Here is an 18,633-nt window from a genome sequence, read left to right as displayed (position 1 = left end):
CTCACAAGGCATGTGCTCTCAGGTATGGACAAGAAGCCACTGAAGCCACAAGCATCTATCTCCTTGTACCTCCTGCCACGCCCGCTGGCAAAGGAGGGCAGCCGACTGCTAAGGGAGAGAGACGCCTCTTCCTCTAGGCCTCCTTCCCCACCTGAACTCAAAACCCACGGCTGGCTCTCCTGGGAAGGGCCTTTTGCGGGCTCAGAAGACTTGCCCATCTCCCTTCTCAGCCAGGCCCACTCTCCCGCTCCCCCAGTGCAGCCAGCCCAGAGCAGAGCCTTCCAGGACCGTTGGGGCCTCAGAGCAGACAGGGTGTCCTCAGGGTGGCAGGGTGGTTTAGAGTGGCGACCACAGCATACAGGCCCCTTCTTCATCCCTAGCGTGTTTTCCCTCTCCTGAGTCTTGGTGAGTCAGCAGCACCGGGCCACACACAAGGCTCCCATTCAGGCCTCATGTTCCTTCTGCTCTCACTCCCTTCCTCTCTCTCTCATTCTCTATGTGGGCCTTATTCTCACCATGGGAAAGCTCTGCTCCCTGCCCTGTGCCTTCTCCTCTCCACCCCAACACCGGGTGCACTGCCCAACCCCCCAACACACACGCCCGCATTCCTTATCCCCACCTTCTGGGAGTTTGCAGTCCCTGCTGGATACAAACATAAAGAAGGGAGAACAAAATGTAAATGTCAAACTGTTAAGTCCTCAATCACATATTTTCAACCGGTGTTTGTTGCTGCTGGCTCTGTGCAGGCTCTGAGCTATGCTGATCACACACACACACACACACACACACACACACACTTGCTGTGTGTGTCAGCCATTTATTCACCGTATGTTTATTAAGAACCAACTCCGTGTCAAGCCTCATGCTAAGGGCTGGAATTTACACTCCGATGGGGGAACGAATCTAGCAGATGGGACATCTCAGGGCAGGGCTCGGAAGCATGCAGCAGGTGTCCCCGAGAGAGCGGGAGATGGGGCCCAACCCGCCAGAGAAGTTCAGCACAGCAGGGAAATTTGTGGGTCCAGAGGCACACAGAAGGGAGAAGGATCCCGGTTTGTAACGACAGGGGTGTGCGTACATTGTGTGCCTAAGATAAAGGGAGGCAAAGGCTTGACGGAGCAAGAAAGCAGCTTAGAACGAGAGCTTTGCCATTCTGGGGTAGCCTTGGGCAAGTCGATCAACCTCTGCTAGCCTCCGGGTCAGCATCAATACAATGAAGATCTGAGCACCTCCCTCTTAGAGTTTTGTGAGAATTCGGTGCGATGAAGCAGGCAAGTGCCCGGCACACAGTGAGTGCCCGGCGGAAGACTCGCTGCCTTTATGGCGAGAGGCAGCGGGTGGAAGGGCGGCCCGCGCGGACTGCGTGTCTGGAAGGGAAGCTGGGTGGCTCCCACGCAAGGCGGCTCCGGGCGACGGGCAGCCCCGCCCTCGGTCCGAAAGCTGAATCGCTGGCGCCCCCTGGCGTTTCAGTCGCTGTGATTCTCGGGGCAAAGGCAGGGTCTACGGTCAGAAAGGGACCCGCCTGGGAGACGCTGCGGGAACAGGGATACGTCCCCTCCCGGTGCTGGCGCTCAGCCGCCTCTCTGGGGGGACGTGCGCGGCACACAGCGGCAGTCCCCCTCGCGGGGCACGCGTGGAAGCCCGAAGTAGTAAAATGGGAGAGAATAATGGAAGCCACCCTGCACGACGGTTGTGAGCCTTAAATGAGCAAATCCAAGACTTCACACACTAGTCGGAGCAGAAGCAAACCCTCAGCAAGAGATAGCTGTTAGGATTATGTAAATCCTAGAACAGTGACTGGCACATAATAGGTGCTGCATAACTATTTGTTAAACAGGGGTCAGGATGACTCTATCAACATTTACTTATTCATCCATTCATCCATTTAATTATGCTTCCAAAATGTTTACTCCTCCTATACGGTCGATGCTATAAAAAACAAGTCCTTAATAAGGAGCCCAGTAAGTAAGCAAGAGCCAGCGATCGATGGAAGGAAAACAAAGACGTTTCATTCATTCAGACATCCTGCTAGGTACCACACTCGGATAGGCACTGGGATGAAGAAACCAGTGAGTTACAGGACTTTAGGGGGGTCGAATGCTGGCGAGAGAGACAAACGTAAAGTAACGTGTTATGTGGACTATGATAAAAACAGGAAGAATTTAGACTCTCGTTGGTGAGCCACTGGGAGCCTGAATTGAGGCATCATGAGCAGAAGTAGATTGACCATGGAGCTAATGGTTTAAGCTTCAAGGACCATCGCTGGCATGGCACCTTTCCAACCCTGAAGGGCACAAGGAATGTGTTCGTATGGTCATACGTTTTTATAAAATTTGCAAAAGTAAGATATCTTCACTGCAATCGGTTAAGACTGCTGTCTCTCTTCATTCTGACTTCTCCTATATCCTACTTTCCCCTATACTGGGTAACCTTGGAATGGTGGCCACAAGCATTTTTGGAATTCAGCTAAAGGGGACTATTTTTGAGTGAAATACATTTATGTGGTTTGCAATCGCTTGCATGTATGGTTGAGTTTTTGCCATCCCAGTGTCGGAACGACTTCCAGAAATGCTCCCGTTAGTCACCATGCTGCCTTGCTTTGCATAACGACATGAAGAAGTAGCACCAAAGGTTGTATTGCTATTGACATATTCTATAGCACCTGGCACTAAAAGTAAAGTGAGAAGTGGGGTGGAAACAAGGTTTTAAATGAATGGAGCTAGAAGCTGGTCTCTAGAAATTCATCCAGTTATTCTGTGTGTAAAATCATAATGGGTAATTAATTTCTCATCAATCTCTAGTCAAAAGAAAAGTTTTCTCTTGCCAGGGAAATATTTAATAATGCAATGCACACAATTATAAATGCACCATAAATATGAAGATGTAATCAAAGAGTATGGAGTCAAAAGATATGTTTGGGTATTTTTAAATGTTAAAGAGTTCTGCTTCTTTTTGTTTTAAGTTTATTTATTTATTTATTTATTTAGTAATCTCTGTACCCAATGTGGGGCTCAAACTCATGACCCCAAGATCAAGAGTCACGTGATATTCTGACTGAGCCAGCCAGGTGGGTGCTCTAAAAGTTCTGCTTCTGACCAAGATGGAAAAATGGGGAGTGGATTTAGTCTCTAACCTAAACCAACTAAACACTGAGCAAAACATATTGAACAACAATTTTCAAGACACTGGACTTTAGGCAAAAAAGGACTGAAACAGGAAACAAAGTGAATCCTATGATTGTCCCAGCAGTGAGGGGTAATCAAGGCATGGCCGGGCAATCTCCCTCAGTTGAGGTAAAGCTGGGAGTTGGGAGGGAAGAGTATTGGAGATAAGAAAGCTATAATGACAGACATCTCCAGAGATCTTCAGAGCTGGCCCCCACCCAGAATCTTCAACTGAATACTAATCAGCACATGCATGTGAGGAAACCACCCCAAAGGAGAAGATAGAACAGTACTCAGAGCTCACATGACACTAGTAGTTTCTGTCCTCCGCAGCCAGACTGACAAAGCTCATAATTCACAGAACATTGAATAGAGTGCCCAGAAGGTTTTTGTCTCTATGTGGGCCATAATTAACCCTAGACTTAAGTGCTGCTCTGCTCCCATCTAAAAAAAAAAAAAAAAAAAACAAAAAAAAAAACTTTAATAGCCAGGACTCCAGTGCAGCACATGTACTAAAAGCAAGACTCAAAAGAATCAGACTATTTCCCTGGGGCCTGGGTCGCTCAGTTGGTGTCCGACTCTCGATTTTGGCTCAGATCATGATCTCGGGGTTCATGATTAAGAATTTAATCTCGGGGTTAAGAATTTGTATAGAAAATCAGGAGTGCCTAAGTGGCTCAGTTAAGCAGCCAACTCTTGACTTTGGCTCATGTCATGATCTCACAGTTTGTGAGTTTGAGCCCCACATCAGTGCTCTGCACTGACAGTGCAGAGCCTGCTTCGTATTCTCATTTTCTCCCTCTCTCTCTTCCCCTCCCCCGCCAAAATAAATAAATACATTTCAAAAAAAAAAAAAAAAAGAATTTGTATAGAAAAATAAAAATTTGTATACCCAAAAGTTAAAATTTGCAATGTGTAGCATCCAGTAAAAAATTGAGAGGCATGCAAAGCAGCAGAAAAATATGGCCCATAATTAGTAGAAAAATCAATCAACTGAAAATTAGCCAAAAATGACACAATACTAGAATTATTAGACAATTATATTAAAACAACTATGTTAGCTGCATTAAGTTTGTTAAAGATATTAAAGATATAGAAAAGATCCAAATCAAGCTTCTAGAAATTAAAGCCACACTATCTGAGATGAAAAAAAAAGTTGGATGGTATTAATAGCAGATTATACATTATAGCAGAAGCAATTGGTAAACTTGAAAAAATTAGCAATAAAAACCATCCATAGTGAAACATAAAAACAAGTTTTTTAACAATGAACAGAATACCATTTAAGACAAATTCAAGTACCTAATATAAGTTTAATTAGAGTTCCTGAAGGAAAAAGAGCATAAAGTTTACTCTCAGTGAAAATAATTTTTTTGGAATGTGGCTATTGTAATTACCCATCAGATTCAATGTCTGATGCCACTGGTTGTGTATAATCATGTCCCAGCATTTGGTTTTGAAAAAAATAAATTCAGAATTTTTGAGTGGAAAAAAAAAAGATTCAGAAAAAAACATCTGACAAAATTCAACATCCATTTCAGGTAAAAACTCAATAAACCAGGAATAGAAAGGAATTCCTAAACCTGATAATGGACATCAAGAAGAAACCTACACCTTACATCAAATTTAATTATGAAAGACTAATGCTTTCCCCTAAGATTAGGAATAAGGCAATAATACTCATGTTCTATAATGTTCTATTCAAACATTACATTGGAGGTACTAGCCAGTGCAGTAAAATAAGAAAAAGAAACAAAAGCTATCCAGATTGGAAAGGGAGATATAAAACTGGCTTTATTTGCAGACATACTTTTCTAAGTATAAAATCTAATGGATTCTATTTTTTTATTCACTTTTTTTTTTTTTATTTTAAGTAATCTCTATGCGTAACATGGGGCTCGAACTCACAACCCCAAGACCAAGGATCACATGCTCTACCAACTGAGGCAGCTAGGCACTCCTAATGGATTCTATTTTTTAAAAAAAGAAAAAGAGGGGCACCTTGGGGGCTCAATTGGTTGGGCATCCAAGTCTTGATTTGGGCTCAGGTCATGATCCCAGAGTCATGGGATCAAGCCCCACATGGGGCTCTGTCCTGAGCATTGAGCCTGCTTAGGATTCTCTCTCTCTCTCTCTCTCTCTCTCTCTCTCTCCCTCTTGCCTGCTCACATTGTCTCTCTTTCTAGAAAAAAAAAAAATACTAGAACTAATAAGTGAGTTTAGCAAGGTTGCAGAACAGAAGATATTCTTTATACTAGTAATGGGAATAGAAGTTAATAATCAATACCACTTATAATAGCATCAAAATTTTAAAATACTTAAAGATAAATTCAACAAAATATGTGCAAGACTTGTATTCTGAGAACTACAAAACATTGCTGAATCTGAAGAAGACTTAAATAAATGGAGAGATATAGTATATTCATGGATCAGAAGACAATATTGCTAAGATGTTAATTCTCCCCAAATTGCTCAGTCGATTCACAATGCAATCCCAATCAAAATCTCAACAGCCTTCTTTTGTAGAAATAGATAATTCTAACTTTTTTTAAATGTGAAGAGCTTTATAGTCAAAATAACTTTGAACAATAAGAGCAAAATTGGAGAATGTCACTACTTGATTTTGAGACTTCTTATAAAGCTGCAGTAATTCAGATAGTGTGGTACTGGCATGAAATAAACAAATCAACGGAGCAGAAAATAAAGTCTAGAAATAGACCCTCAAATATGTAATCAGGTGATTTTTTTTTTACAAAGATGTAAAAGCAATTCAGTGAAGTAAGGACAGTCTTTTCAACAAATGGTGCTGGAAAATTGGATATCTGTATGCAAAAACCAAACTTTGATCCATACTTCACATCATATACAAAAATTAGCTCGATATACTGAATACCTAAATGTAAAGCCTAAAACTATAAATTGTCTAGAAGAAAACACAAGAGAGGGGCACTTGGGTGGCTCAGTCAGTTAAGCATCCGACTCTTGATTTTGGCTCAGGTCATGATCTCACAGGTTTGTGGGATTGAGCCCCACGTCAGGCTCCCTGCTGACAGCATGGAGCCTGCTCCCATGCTGCTTCCCTCTCCCTGTCTCTCTGCCCCTCCCCTGCTCATGTGCATGCATGTATACTCTCTCTCAAAATAAACTTTAAAAAGGGGCGCCTGGGTGGCTCAGTCGGTTAAGCGTCCAACTTCAGCTCAGGTCACGATCCCACGGTCCGTGAGTTCAAGCTCCGCGTCAGGCTCTAGGCTGATGGCTCAGAGCCTGGAGCCTGCTTCCCGTTCTGTGTCTCCCTCTCTCTCTGCCCCTCCCCTGTTCGTGCTCTGTCTCTCTCTGTCTCAAAAATAAATAAACGTTAAAAAAAATTAAAAAAAAAAAAAACTTTAAAAAAAAAGTAGAAGAAAACATAAGAGAAATTCTTTATGCCCTTGGGTTAGGCTAAGATTTCTTAATTTTTTTTAATTAATTAATTTATTTATTTTAAGAGAGAGCCCGAGAATGAGGGAGGGGCAGAGGGAGAGGGAGAGAGAGAGACTCCCAACAGGGATTAATGTGGGGCTCAAACTCATGAACCTTGAGATCATGACCTGAGTGGAAATCAAGAGTCTGAGCCACTCAGGCGCCCCAAGATTTCTTAATGTGATGCCAAAATCACTACCCATACAGAACAAATTGTTCAGAACAATTAAAAGCTTCTGCTTTTTGAATGATATTTTTAAGAGAATGGAAGAGGGGCACCTGGGTGGCTCAGTTGGTTAAGCGTCCAACTTCAGCTCAGGTCATGATCTCATGGTTCATGGGTTTGAGCCCCGCATTGGCTCCGTGCTGACAGCTCAGAGCCTGGAGCCTTCTTCCAATTCTGTGTCTCCCTCTTTCTCTGCCCCTCTCCCACTCACGCTCTCAAGCATAAATAAATAAACGTTAAAAAATAAATAAAACGTTAAAAATAAATAAACGTTAAAAAAATAATTCTTTCTCTCAAAAATAAATAAACGTTAAAAAAAGAGAGAGAGAGACTGGAACAATAAGTCATTGACTAGGAAAATATGTTTTCAAGTCTACATGTCTAATAAAGGACTTATATCCAAAATCTATAAAGAATTCTCAAAACCCAGTAGTAAGAAAACACAACCCAATAAAAGTGTGGAAAATATTTGACTAGATACTTCAAAAAAGGAGATATACAAGAGGCTAATAAATAAATGAAAAAATCTGCACACTTATTTTTTTTAAGTTTATTTATTTATTTTGAGAGAGACAGAGACAATGCGAGTGGAGGAGGGGCAAAGAGCTAAGGAGACAGAGAATCACAAGCAGGTTCTGCACTGTGAGCACAAAGCCCAGTGCGGGGCTCAAACTCACAAAACCAGTAGTCATTAGGGAGATGCAAATGACAACCACAGTGAGGTCCCCTACACACCTATTACAATGGCTAAAATTAAAGTGAGTCTCCACTGGGCAACTGGAACCGCTCATAGGAATATAAATAGTACAACTACTTTAGAAAATAGTTTGGTAGTTTCTTTAAGACTTGAACTTACATGTGCCTGTCATATGATTCAGCCATCCACTCCTACATATTTACACAAAAGAAATGAAAGTATATGCCTGTACAGAGATAGTAAACTAATGTTCATGGCAATTTTATGTGTAGTAACCAAAAACTACAAATTACCCAAATATCTATCAACAAGTGAATGAAGAAACTGTGGTATATCCCAAAAATGAACTACTTCTCAGCAATTACAAAGAATGAAGAATCAATAAATGCAACAACAGGGATGAATTTCAAAATAATTATGTTGAACAAAAGAAGACAGGTAATAAAAGGGGGGTGGGGTAGAGACAGAGAGAGGAACGAAGTGGAAATAAGGTCCTGAGAGGCAGAGAAGGCAGAGCTTGTGAGGAAGTATGGGGCTTGCTTCAGTGGTGTAATAAACTATAGGAAGGTCAATCAAGGCAGATATGGAATGAAAATAGGCCATAAAACCTGGCAATTAGGAGGCATTTTGTGATGATACTGGGAACAATTCCAAATATACTTTAGGGTCCCGAAACCAGATTGTAGCAGATTAAGAAATAAACAGGAGTTACAAAAAATAAGATAGAAAAAGTATGGAGTTCTTAATGGAGAGTGTAGACTGTGTTTTCATGAATTTTGGAGGTGAAGGAAGGACAAGGAGAATTAGCTTTGAAAGAAAGTTTTAAAAAATAGAGTTTACTGGGCCATGTGGGTGGCTCAGTCGGTTAAGCATCTGACTTCGGCTCAGGTCATGATCTCACATTTGTGAGTTTGAGCCCCGCATCGGGCTCTGTGCTGACAGCTCAGAGCCTGGAGCCTGCTTTGGATACTGTGTCTCTCTCTCTCTGCCCCTTCCCCACTCACACTCTGTCTCTCTCTCTCTCTCTCTCTCTCTCAACAATAAATAAACATTAAAAAAAAAATTTTTTTAATAAATTTTACTTATAGACCAGGAGTACTTGGATAAGGGATAGAGACAGGTTGACTCATGATACGGAATAAAGTAAAAGATCTTGAACCATTACATTCCAATCTAGATGGAATAAAAAACTGAAGTATAACATTAAACTATAATGCTATCTGAAGAAAATGGAAGAAAATACTTTCATGATCCTTGGATAATGAAGACTGCTCAAGTAAAACCCAAGATAAATAATAATAATAATAATAATAATAATAATAATAATAATAACAACAATAATAATAATAACATAAAATAAAAATAAAAATAAAAATAAATAAATAAATAAAAATTTAAAAAGGGGCTCCTGGGTGGCTCAGACAGTTGAGCATCTGACTTCAGCTCAGGTCATGATCTCGAGTCTGTTGAGTTCCAGCAGTGCATTGAGCTCTGTGCTGACAGCTCAGAGCCTGGAGCCTGCTTCGGATTCTGTGTCTCCCTCTCTCTCTGCCCTTTCCCCACTCACAATCAGTCTTTCTCTCTCTCGAAAAATAAATAAACATTAAAAATTTAAAAAAAAAGTAAAACCCAAGAAGTACAAAACTATGAGGTAAAAAATGATAGGTCTGACTACATCAGAATTAAGGATTTCTGTTTGAGAAAGAACACAAGAGATAAAATTAGCAGACAGTTGCACTCAAAGGAGATAAATGCAACATCTAAAACTGTCATGGAGATATTAAAATATACAAAAAGCTTCTGCAAATCAATAAGAAGACAGCTGGAAGCCAAATACAAAAATGGACAAATGGGAAATTCACAGAAAAGAAACCCCAATTATGTATACAGTCACATTCACTGATAAGATGTATGCCCATTAAAACTATAATGAGATGCAACTTTATGAAGTAACTAATATCAAGCAGATGAAAAATATCACCTGTTGTCAAGAACAAAAGAAAATGGGAATTCTCATTCACCACTGGGAGAGTGTAAGTTGTATAAGCTACAATGTACAGCTGTAGTGAAATTAAGCATCCTGAAACCCAGCAATCCTAGATAGATCTGCACACTTGTTTTTTTTTAAGTTTATTTATTTATCTTGAGAGAGACAGAGACAATGCGAGTGGGGGAGAGGCAAAGAGCTAAGGAGACAGAGAATCACAAGCAGGTTCTGCACTGTGAGCACAAAGCCCAGTGCGGGGCTCAAACTCACAAAACCATGAGATCGTGACCTGAGCCAAAACCAAGAATCGGATGCTTACCCGACTGAGCCACCCAGGATCCCCTAAATCTGCACACTTAAAAGTCATGTATGAAGATGTTTTAGAAGGCCGTCATTGTGATAGCATGGGCTCAAGGTACTTAGATGTTCATCACTGGGAGAATGGCTAAGTAAAATATGATGACTATTCATTATGGAATATAATGCAATGCTTAAAAGCAATGAACTACATATGTCTATACAGCAACACGAATGATTTTTTTAACATAATAGGATAGAAATAAATAAAAACCAAAGAGGTCTAAGATTAGCTGTTCTCAGTAATTCACTTGCTTCACAGTAACAGGATTATACATCCCACTTATTGGATGAAACTTGCAGTGCTGATGTTCCCAACAGGAATACTTCTTCATCTCATTGTTAGGATTGGCTATGACTTGACAGATGCCAAGTCCAAGCTGAAGTTTTAAGAAGCATCACAATTTCTTCCAATTCTTTTGCCTTTTTCTTTTGCAAGAGAATAGCATGTCCGTCAAAAGGGTTCGTTCTTTCAGCCCAATCCTAGAGTGAGAATATGGAGGTGGAGAACTTCAATCTCCAACCCACAATTACTAACATGTAATGTGAGCAAGGAATAAATGTTGTCATAAGCCACTGAGATTTTTAAGATTGTTTGTTACGTCTCCTAACTGACTAATACAAGGTCTTTATTGTGTTACAATCTACAAAAATTAAAAACAAGGAACACATACACAAACAACACATAAGGATACTCATATGTGCAAGGGCATATTCCAGTCACACTAGAGTGGATGCCTATAAAACAGGGGAAGGGAACAGGAGTGGGGAATGGGATAAACAAACAAAAAAGAACCTTTACACAGTTTGATGATGGTATTGTGATGTATTAAGAACTGAGGGGTAGTATCAACCCAACTCTGTGCATCTGAGGCCCAAGAGACAATAAGAGGCTCTGGTCCTGGGAGTAACTGTTGGAGGAAGGTCCCAGGGGGGTTGGGAGAGAAGGGAATCTAGAATGCAAGTAGAGAAGATCAGCCTTGGGATCACCAGCTTATTCTGAGAGAGATGCTGGAAAGAAGGCTTTCTAAGGGATTCTGTTCTCAAGGTACCTGTAGCAAAGGTGTTCTGCCAAGTGTGAGTGAGGAAGGGGGCTTCAAGAGAGAAATAAGAGAATAATAAATTCCTTTGTTCTCAAAGAATTTATATTCTAGTGAAAAGACAATATTGACATTCTCCAGGCCTGATATGTTCATTTCCCCATTTTTGTATATCCAATCCTACCCATTTCTTAAGGCCAAGGTCAAAATCTACCTCTTTCAGAAAGACCTTCTGATCTCTAATACCCCTCCCCTAAATAAACCTAGAAATCACTCTTCCATATGCTGAATATCCATAGCACACATGTTAAGTTGCATTTGTTTTTCTTCCTCCCAGTAGACTGAAGGATCCTTAAGACCAGTATTATCTGGCAGGTAAACTGCCTTACACACAAAGGGTATTCAAAAACTGTCTGTAGAGTAAGTGTAAATAGTAGTTAAAATGTCAGACAGCAAATTATATAAGTGATAAATCAATGAGCCAAATAACCAATGTGACAGAATTTCAGAAGAGGCCAAAACATTTTGAGCATATCAAGAAAGGCTACATGGAGGGGCACCTAGGTGGCTCAGTCGGTTGGGTGTCCGACTTCAGCTCAAGTCATGGTCTCACGGTTTGTGAGTTTGAGCCCCGTGTCAGGCTCTGTGCTGACAGCTCAGAGCCTGGAGCCTGCTTCAGATTCTGTGCCTCCCTCTCTCTGACCCTCCCTTGCTTGTGCTCTGTCTCTCTCTGTCTCTCTGTCTCTCTGTCTCTCTCTCTCTCTCTGTCTGTCTCTGTCTCTCTCAAAAACAAATAACCATTTAAAAAAATCTTCAAAAAAAAAAAAATAAAGGAAATGCTACATGGAGCAGGGCCTTGAAAGATGAATAAGATTCTGCTAACTAGGTAAACACAGGAAGAGTATTCCAGGCTAAGGGAAAAGTGTAAGCAAGGGTGAAGAGTTAGGAAGATATGGGAAGATATTTAAGTTAGACTCCTAACTCACATAGCATACCAAAAATAAATTCCATATTATTAGAGATTTAAGTGAAAGAACATAAGAGTATTGGGGAAAAAATTAGGAGATTAGTTTCATAATTATAGGAGTAGACAATACCTTCCTGTGTAAGATAGTAACCTTGAAGTCACAACATAGTTTTATGACAAGTCACCATGAGCAAAATTGAGATAAAAAGAAAAGAGTAGGGGAGAAATTTGCAACATATATGACAAAGATTTGTATTCCATAACATGTAAAGAAACTTTTATAAATCAATATGAAAAGGAACTCAAGACTTCTGGTTTCTGGTCTGGCATGCAAGAAGCTTGGAAGCTGTCTCTTGGTCCTAACAAGTAAAAAGTTGAACACATGGAAAAATCCACAAATCTTAAATCCATCAGAAAAGTGAGGTCACAGGGCAGACCAGTGCCCATGAAATTGGACAGGCAGGTGAATACAGATAATCAGATAATACAGATAATACAGATAATCAGACCTCCACAGGAAACAGTGCCAGGGAAACCTAAATAGGTAAGCTTAGACTATAATTGACAAATTGCTAGAAGTTGTCAGTATGACAAGTCTGAGACTTAAAAACTCCAGGAGAATCCAGTGATAGGGGAACCCTCCCCCACCCCCCACACTTTTGTGAGTTTTACCTTCAGGAGCTTGACCTGATTCTCAGAGTGAATATTAGAGAAAGATCCCCTCCAGTTTCCAGCAGGGAGAATGAGAAAGTAATCACTTTGAAATACACCAGAGCGTTTTGTTCTTAAGAAAGCCTTCCCTAAGGAGAAACTATTTTACCAGAGCCTAAACTGCTGGTGTTTTCAGACCCTAACAAAACTGGGGAAAAGAAACTGAGGAAATGAAAAATTCTAGCCCACTCTACTTTTCCATGTGGAAGAAGGGAAATACCCCATTCCAACCCACTCTATCCATTCTTTCCCACCTAAGCAGAGGAAGAAAACCATGAGAAACACTTGTAAAGTTCACAGTCTAGAGGAAAAGGCTCATTAAAAGACTGCAACCTGATCAGAGGACTCTCAAATGTTTCTCCATACCCCACAACTCACCACAACCTTACTGAAGGCTTATTTACAGAAGTTCCTTTTACCTCATGTCCAGCTATTAAGAAAAAAATTACAACATAATAAAAGGGTAAGAAATACATTTTGAAGAGACAGAGATTCAAAGATTCATCCAAGACAGACTCAAGCATGGCAGAGATGTTGGCGGGGAATTTAAAACAACTAGGATTAATATGCCATGGGCTGAGGGGCACCTGAGTTTGTGAAGCATCCAACTCTTGACTCCGGCTCAGGTCATGATCTCACAGTTCTGAGATGGAGCTCCACATCTGGCTCCGTGCTAGGCATGGAGCCTGCTTAACATTCTCTTTCTCTCCCCTCTGGCCCTCTTCCACCCTCAAAAAATATCCTAAAGGCTCTAATGGATAAACAGTAGGCAATAATAGATGGGCAATGTAAGTACCTAGGTATATAATCTTCCAACTGCATAAAATCAACCATACAGAAAACATCTTGAGAGAAGTCAGAGGAAGAAACCACCTTACCAATTGAGGAGCAAAGATAAAAATTACATCTGACTTTTTTTTCAGAAACTATTCAAGCAAGAAGAGAACACAGTGAAATATTTAAAGTGTTGAAAGTAAACAACCCACCAACACAGAATTCTCTACCCTGTGAAATTATCCTTCAAAAATGAAGGAGAAATGAAGACTGTCTCACATAAACAAAAATTGAGAGAATTTGTTGCCAGTAGACTTGCCTTCTAAAAGAAGTTCTTCTTAAGCCACCTGGGTGGCTCAGTTGGTTAAGCATCCAACTTTGGCTCAGGTCATGATCTCATGATTCGTGGATTCAAGCCCCACGTCGGGCTCTGTGCTGACAGCTCAGAGCCCACTTCAGATCCTCTGTCCACCCCTCTTTCTGGCCCTCCCTGCTCTCTCTATATATATATAAAAAATAAAATAAACTTTAAAAATTTTTAAAATAAATAAAAGAAGTTCTTCTAAAAGAAATTCTTCAGAAAAGGGAAATGATATGAGTCAGAAACTCAGATCTACATAAAGAAGAGTATCAGAAAAGAAAATAGGTGAAAGTCAAAAATTTTTATTTTTCTTATACTTAATTGATCTAACAAAAGTTTGCTCAAAATAATAGCATTAATGTATTTGAGTATGTCTGCTTAAGTACATACATATGCTTATGTACGCTTAAATATAAGTGAAATGAATGACACAATGATGCAAAGGACAGGAGGGAAGAATGAGGATGATTGTGTTATTAAAAGATACTCATATTACCTGTGCAGCCAAATTGTGTTATTTGCAAGTGGGCCTGGATTAGTTGTAAGTGTATACTGCAAACTCTAGGGCAACCATAAAAAAAGTATAATTGATATGCTAAGAAAGGACAGAGAATGGAATCATATAAAATGCTCAATTAAAACCACAAAAGGCAAGGGGTGCCTGGGTGGCTCAGTTGGTTGAGTGTCCGACTCTTGATTTCGGCTCAGGTCGTGATCTCATCGTTCGTGAGTTTGAGCCCCACATCGGGCTCCACACTGACAGCACGAGCCTCTCTGGTATTCTCTCTCTCCCTCTCTCTCTGCCCCTCCTCCGCTCTCTCTGTATCTCAAAATAAATAACTTAAAAAAATATTTTTAAATAAATAAATAAAAATAAAACCACAAAAGGCATAAAAAGAGCAGAAGACAAAAATAAGAACAAAGAACAAGGCAACAAATAGAATACAGAAGCAAATATCCAATTATATCAATAGTCACTTTAAATGTCAGTGGTCTAAATATACCAATTAAAAGACAAAGATTGCCAGAATGGATAAAAAAAGAAGACCATCTGTATGTTGTCTACATGAAATCCATTTTAATTATAAAGACATAGATGAAAAGTAAATGGATAAAGGGTGTACCTGGGTGGCTCAGTCGGTTAAGCATCCGCCCTTGGCCCAGGTTATGATCTCACGGTTCATGGGTTCCCGCATCAGGCTATGTGCTGACAGCTTGGTGTCTGGAGCCTGCTTCAGATTCTGTGTGTGTGTGTCTCTCTCTCTGCCCTTCACCTGCTCGTGCTCTGTCTCTCTCTATCCTAAAAACAAATAAACATTAAAAAAAAAAAAAGTAAATGGATAAAGAAAGCTATATCATGCTGACACTAATTTTAAAAAGCAGAAGTTGCTACATTGATTTCAAACAGAGCAGACATCAAAGTAAGAAAAATTACCAGGGATAAAGAGAGGTATTACATAATAATAAAGGAGCCAACTTTCCAAGAAGACTTAGAAATCCTTAATATGTGTGTGCCTAACAACACGGCATCAAACTACATCAGAAAAAATTGATAGAACTGCAAAGAGAAATAGATCTCAAATCACAGTTGGACATTTCAACACCAGACTATCAGAAATAGACTGATACAGCAAGCAGAAAATCAGTATGGACATAGTTTAATTCAACAGCAATATCAATCAATTGGTTATAATTGACATCTATTGACCACTTCATCCAACAACAGCAGAATATACATTCTTCTCAAGTTCACATGGAACATTCACCAAGACAGACTACATTCTTGGGCCATAAAACACACATCAAAAAAATTTTTTAGGGGCACCTGGGTGGCTCAGTAGGTTAAGAATCCAACTCTTGATCTTGGCTCAGGTCATGATCTTACGGTTCGTGAAATCGAACTGCACATGGGCTCTACACTGACAGTGCAGAGCCTGCTTGGGATTCTCTCTCTCCTCTCTCTCTCTGCCCCTCACCAATCCCTCTCTTTCTCTCAAAATAAATAAATAAACTTTAAAAAAATTTATTTATTTTTGAAAGAGAGAGAGAGAGAGCGTGGGCAAGGAAGGGGCAGCGAGTGAGACACAGAATCTGAAGCAGGCTCCAGGCTCTGCACTGTCAGCACAGAGCCCAACACGGGGCCTGAACTCATGACTACAATATTGTGACATGAGCTAGGTCGGACACTTAACCAACTGAGCCACCCAGGTGCCCAAAATAAATTTTTTAAATATAAATCATGCCTGAAGCAGTTTTTTTTTCTAGATATGTCTCCTGAGGCAAGGGAAACAAAATCAAAAATAAACTATTTGGACTACATCAAAATAAAAAGCTGCATAGTAAAGGAAACAATCAACAAAACTAAAAGGCAACCTACTTAATGGGAGAAGATATTTGCAAATGATATATCCAATAAAGGGTTAGTATCGAAAATACACAAAGAACTTATAAAACTCGGTTCCTAAAAAATGAATGATCCAATTAAAAATGGACAGAAGATATAAATAGACATTTCTCCAAATAAGACATCCAGATGGCCAATAGACATATAAAAAGATGTTCATCATCACTTATCATCAGGGAAATGTAAGTTGAAGCCAAAATATCATCTCACACCTGTTAGAATGGCTCTTATCAAAAAGACAAGAGATAGCAAGTGTTGGCAAGGACTCGGAGAAATAGGAACCCTCGTGCACTGTTGGTGGGAATGCAAACAGGTGCAACCACTGTAGAAAACAGTGGCGGTTCCTCAAAAAGTTAAAAATAGGACTACTCTATGACCCAGCAATCACACTACAGGGTATTTACCCAAAGAATACAAAAACACTAATTCAAAGAGATACCTGCACCCCTATGTTTATAAGCAATTTTATTTACAATGGCCAAGATACGGAAGCAGCCCAAGTGTCCAGTGATTGATGAATGGATAAAGAAGATGTGGTATATATACAATGGAATATTATTCAGCCATAAAAAGGAATGAAATCTTGCCATTTGCAATGATGTGGAAAGAACTAGAGAGAATAAGGCTAGCCAAATCTGTCAGTCAGAGAAAGACAAATACCATATGATTTCAATCATATGTAGAATTTAGGAAACAAAACAAATTAACATAGGGAAAGAAAGAAAGAAAGAAAGAAAGAAAGAAAGAAAGAAAGAAAAGAGAGGCAAACCAAGAAACAGACTTAACTATACAGAACAAACTATGGTTACTGGTGGGGAGGTGGGGGGGGGGGGAATGCGTTAAATAGATGATGGATATTAAGGAGGGCACTAGTGATGAGCACTGGGTGTTGTATATAAGTGATGAATCACTAAGCGCTACACCTGAAACTAATATTATACTGTATATTAACAGACTGGAATTTAAATAAAAACTTGAAAAAAAATTTAAAAATAAACCTAAGTGTAGATGCAAAACAAAAACAAAAACAAAAACAAACAACAGAAAAAGCACAACTCTATGCCCACAAATCCAATAGCCTGGATGAAATGGACCAACTCCTTAAAAGATACAATCTGCCAAATTTACATTCAAAAAATAGATGTTCTGAATGGCCTATATCTATTAAAGAAATTTAGTCAATGATTAATAACCATCCAACATAGTAAATACCAGGCTTTGATGGGTTCACTGGTGAATTATACCAAACACTTCAGGACAAAATTATATCAGCTCTCTATAATCTCTTCCAGAAGAAAGAAACAGAGGGAATACTTCCTAAATCATTCTATGAGGCCAGTATTACCCTAATACCAAAACCAGAGAAAGAGTACAAGAAAACTACAGACCATTATCTATCACGAACATGGATGCAAAAAACCATAATGAAACTTTATCAAATCAACAATGTAGAAAAAGAATTACACACCATGACCAAGCGAGATTTATCCCAAGTATGTAAGGTTGGTTTAACATTGATAAATCAATGAGTATAATATATCACATCAACAAGCTAAAGAAGAACGATCACATGATCATATTGATAGATGCAGAAAAAACACTTGTCAAAATCTAATACCCATTCATGATAAACAATACTTTCAGAAAATGAAGACTTCACCAAGACATATTATCATAAAATGGTCAAAAACCAAAGACAATGAAAAACTTTTAACAGAAGCAAGAAAAAAAACAACTTGACTCATACAAGTGTACCCCAATAAGGCTATCAGTGGATTTCTCAACAGAAATCTTGCAGACTAAAAAAGAGTGGGATGATATGTTCAAAGTACTAAAAGAAAAAAAAAAACTGCCAACCAAGAGTGCTCTACCCAGCAAAGCTGTCCTTCAGAAATGAAGGAGATAAGACTTTCCTAGACAAACAAAATCCGGGGGAATTTATCACCTCTAGACTTGCCTTATAAGAAATGATAATAGAAGCTTTTAAGCTGAAATGAAAGAATGCTAATTAGTAACATGAAAAACATCGAAGTGTAAAACTCACTGGCAGGGGCACCTGGGTGGCTCAGTCAGTTAAGTGTCTGACTCTTGATTTGCGCTCACATCATGATCTCATGGGTTCATGAGTTTGAGCCCTGCTTTGAACACAGAGCCTGCTTAAGATTCTCTGTCTCCCTCTATCTCTGCCCCTACCCCGCATATGTGCATGTGCTCTCGCTCTCGCTCTCGCTCTCTCTCTCTCTCAAAATAAATAAATAAACATTAAAAAAACCTCACTGGTAAAAGTAAGTATAGAGTCAAGTTCACAATACTCTATTGTCTATTGCAATGGTGGTATGTAAAGCAATTAACTCTAGTATAAAGGTTAAAAGGTATATTATTAATAACTGTAGCTAAAATAATTTTTTAATGGATACATGTAAATTGTGACATCAAAAACATAAAATGAGGGGCACCTGGGTGGCTCAGTCAGTTGGGCGTCTGAC

The 18,633-nt window shown here is 39.6% G+C and overlaps 1 protein-coding gene across 2 annotated transcripts in view; it reads right to left on the bottom strand.

Annotated features, from left to right (window-relative positions):
• The window catches only part of ST7L (suppression of tumorigenicity 7 like), a 137,592-nt gene that overhangs the window by 18,803 nt on the left and 100,156 nt on the right, over nt 1-18,633 (bottom strand). Inside the window, exon 15 of one of the 2 annotated variants that reach the window (XR_014138092.1) lies at nt 14,868-15,043. Coding sequence is in view for 1 of the 2 variants with exons in the window: in XM_060626481.1 (XP_060482464.1) it covers nt 15,014-15,043 (30 nt within the window). In the remaining variant the exon portion in view is untranslated. Of the gene's footprint in view, nt 1-14,801; nt 15,044-18,633 lie in introns of those variants that run through there. The other variant, XM_060626481.1, reaches the window with a different exon arrangement.

Source organism: Panthera onca, chromosome C1 (assembly GCF_046562875.1).
Source record: "Panthera onca isolate mPanOnc1 chromosome C1, mPanOnc1 haplotype 2, whole genome shotgun sequence".
Lineage (NCBI taxonomy): Eukaryota > Metazoa > Chordata > Mammalia > Carnivora > Felidae > Panthera > Panthera onca.
Note: the sequence above shows the minus strand (reverse complement) of the source record. Positions and strands in the feature narration are given on the sequence as shown.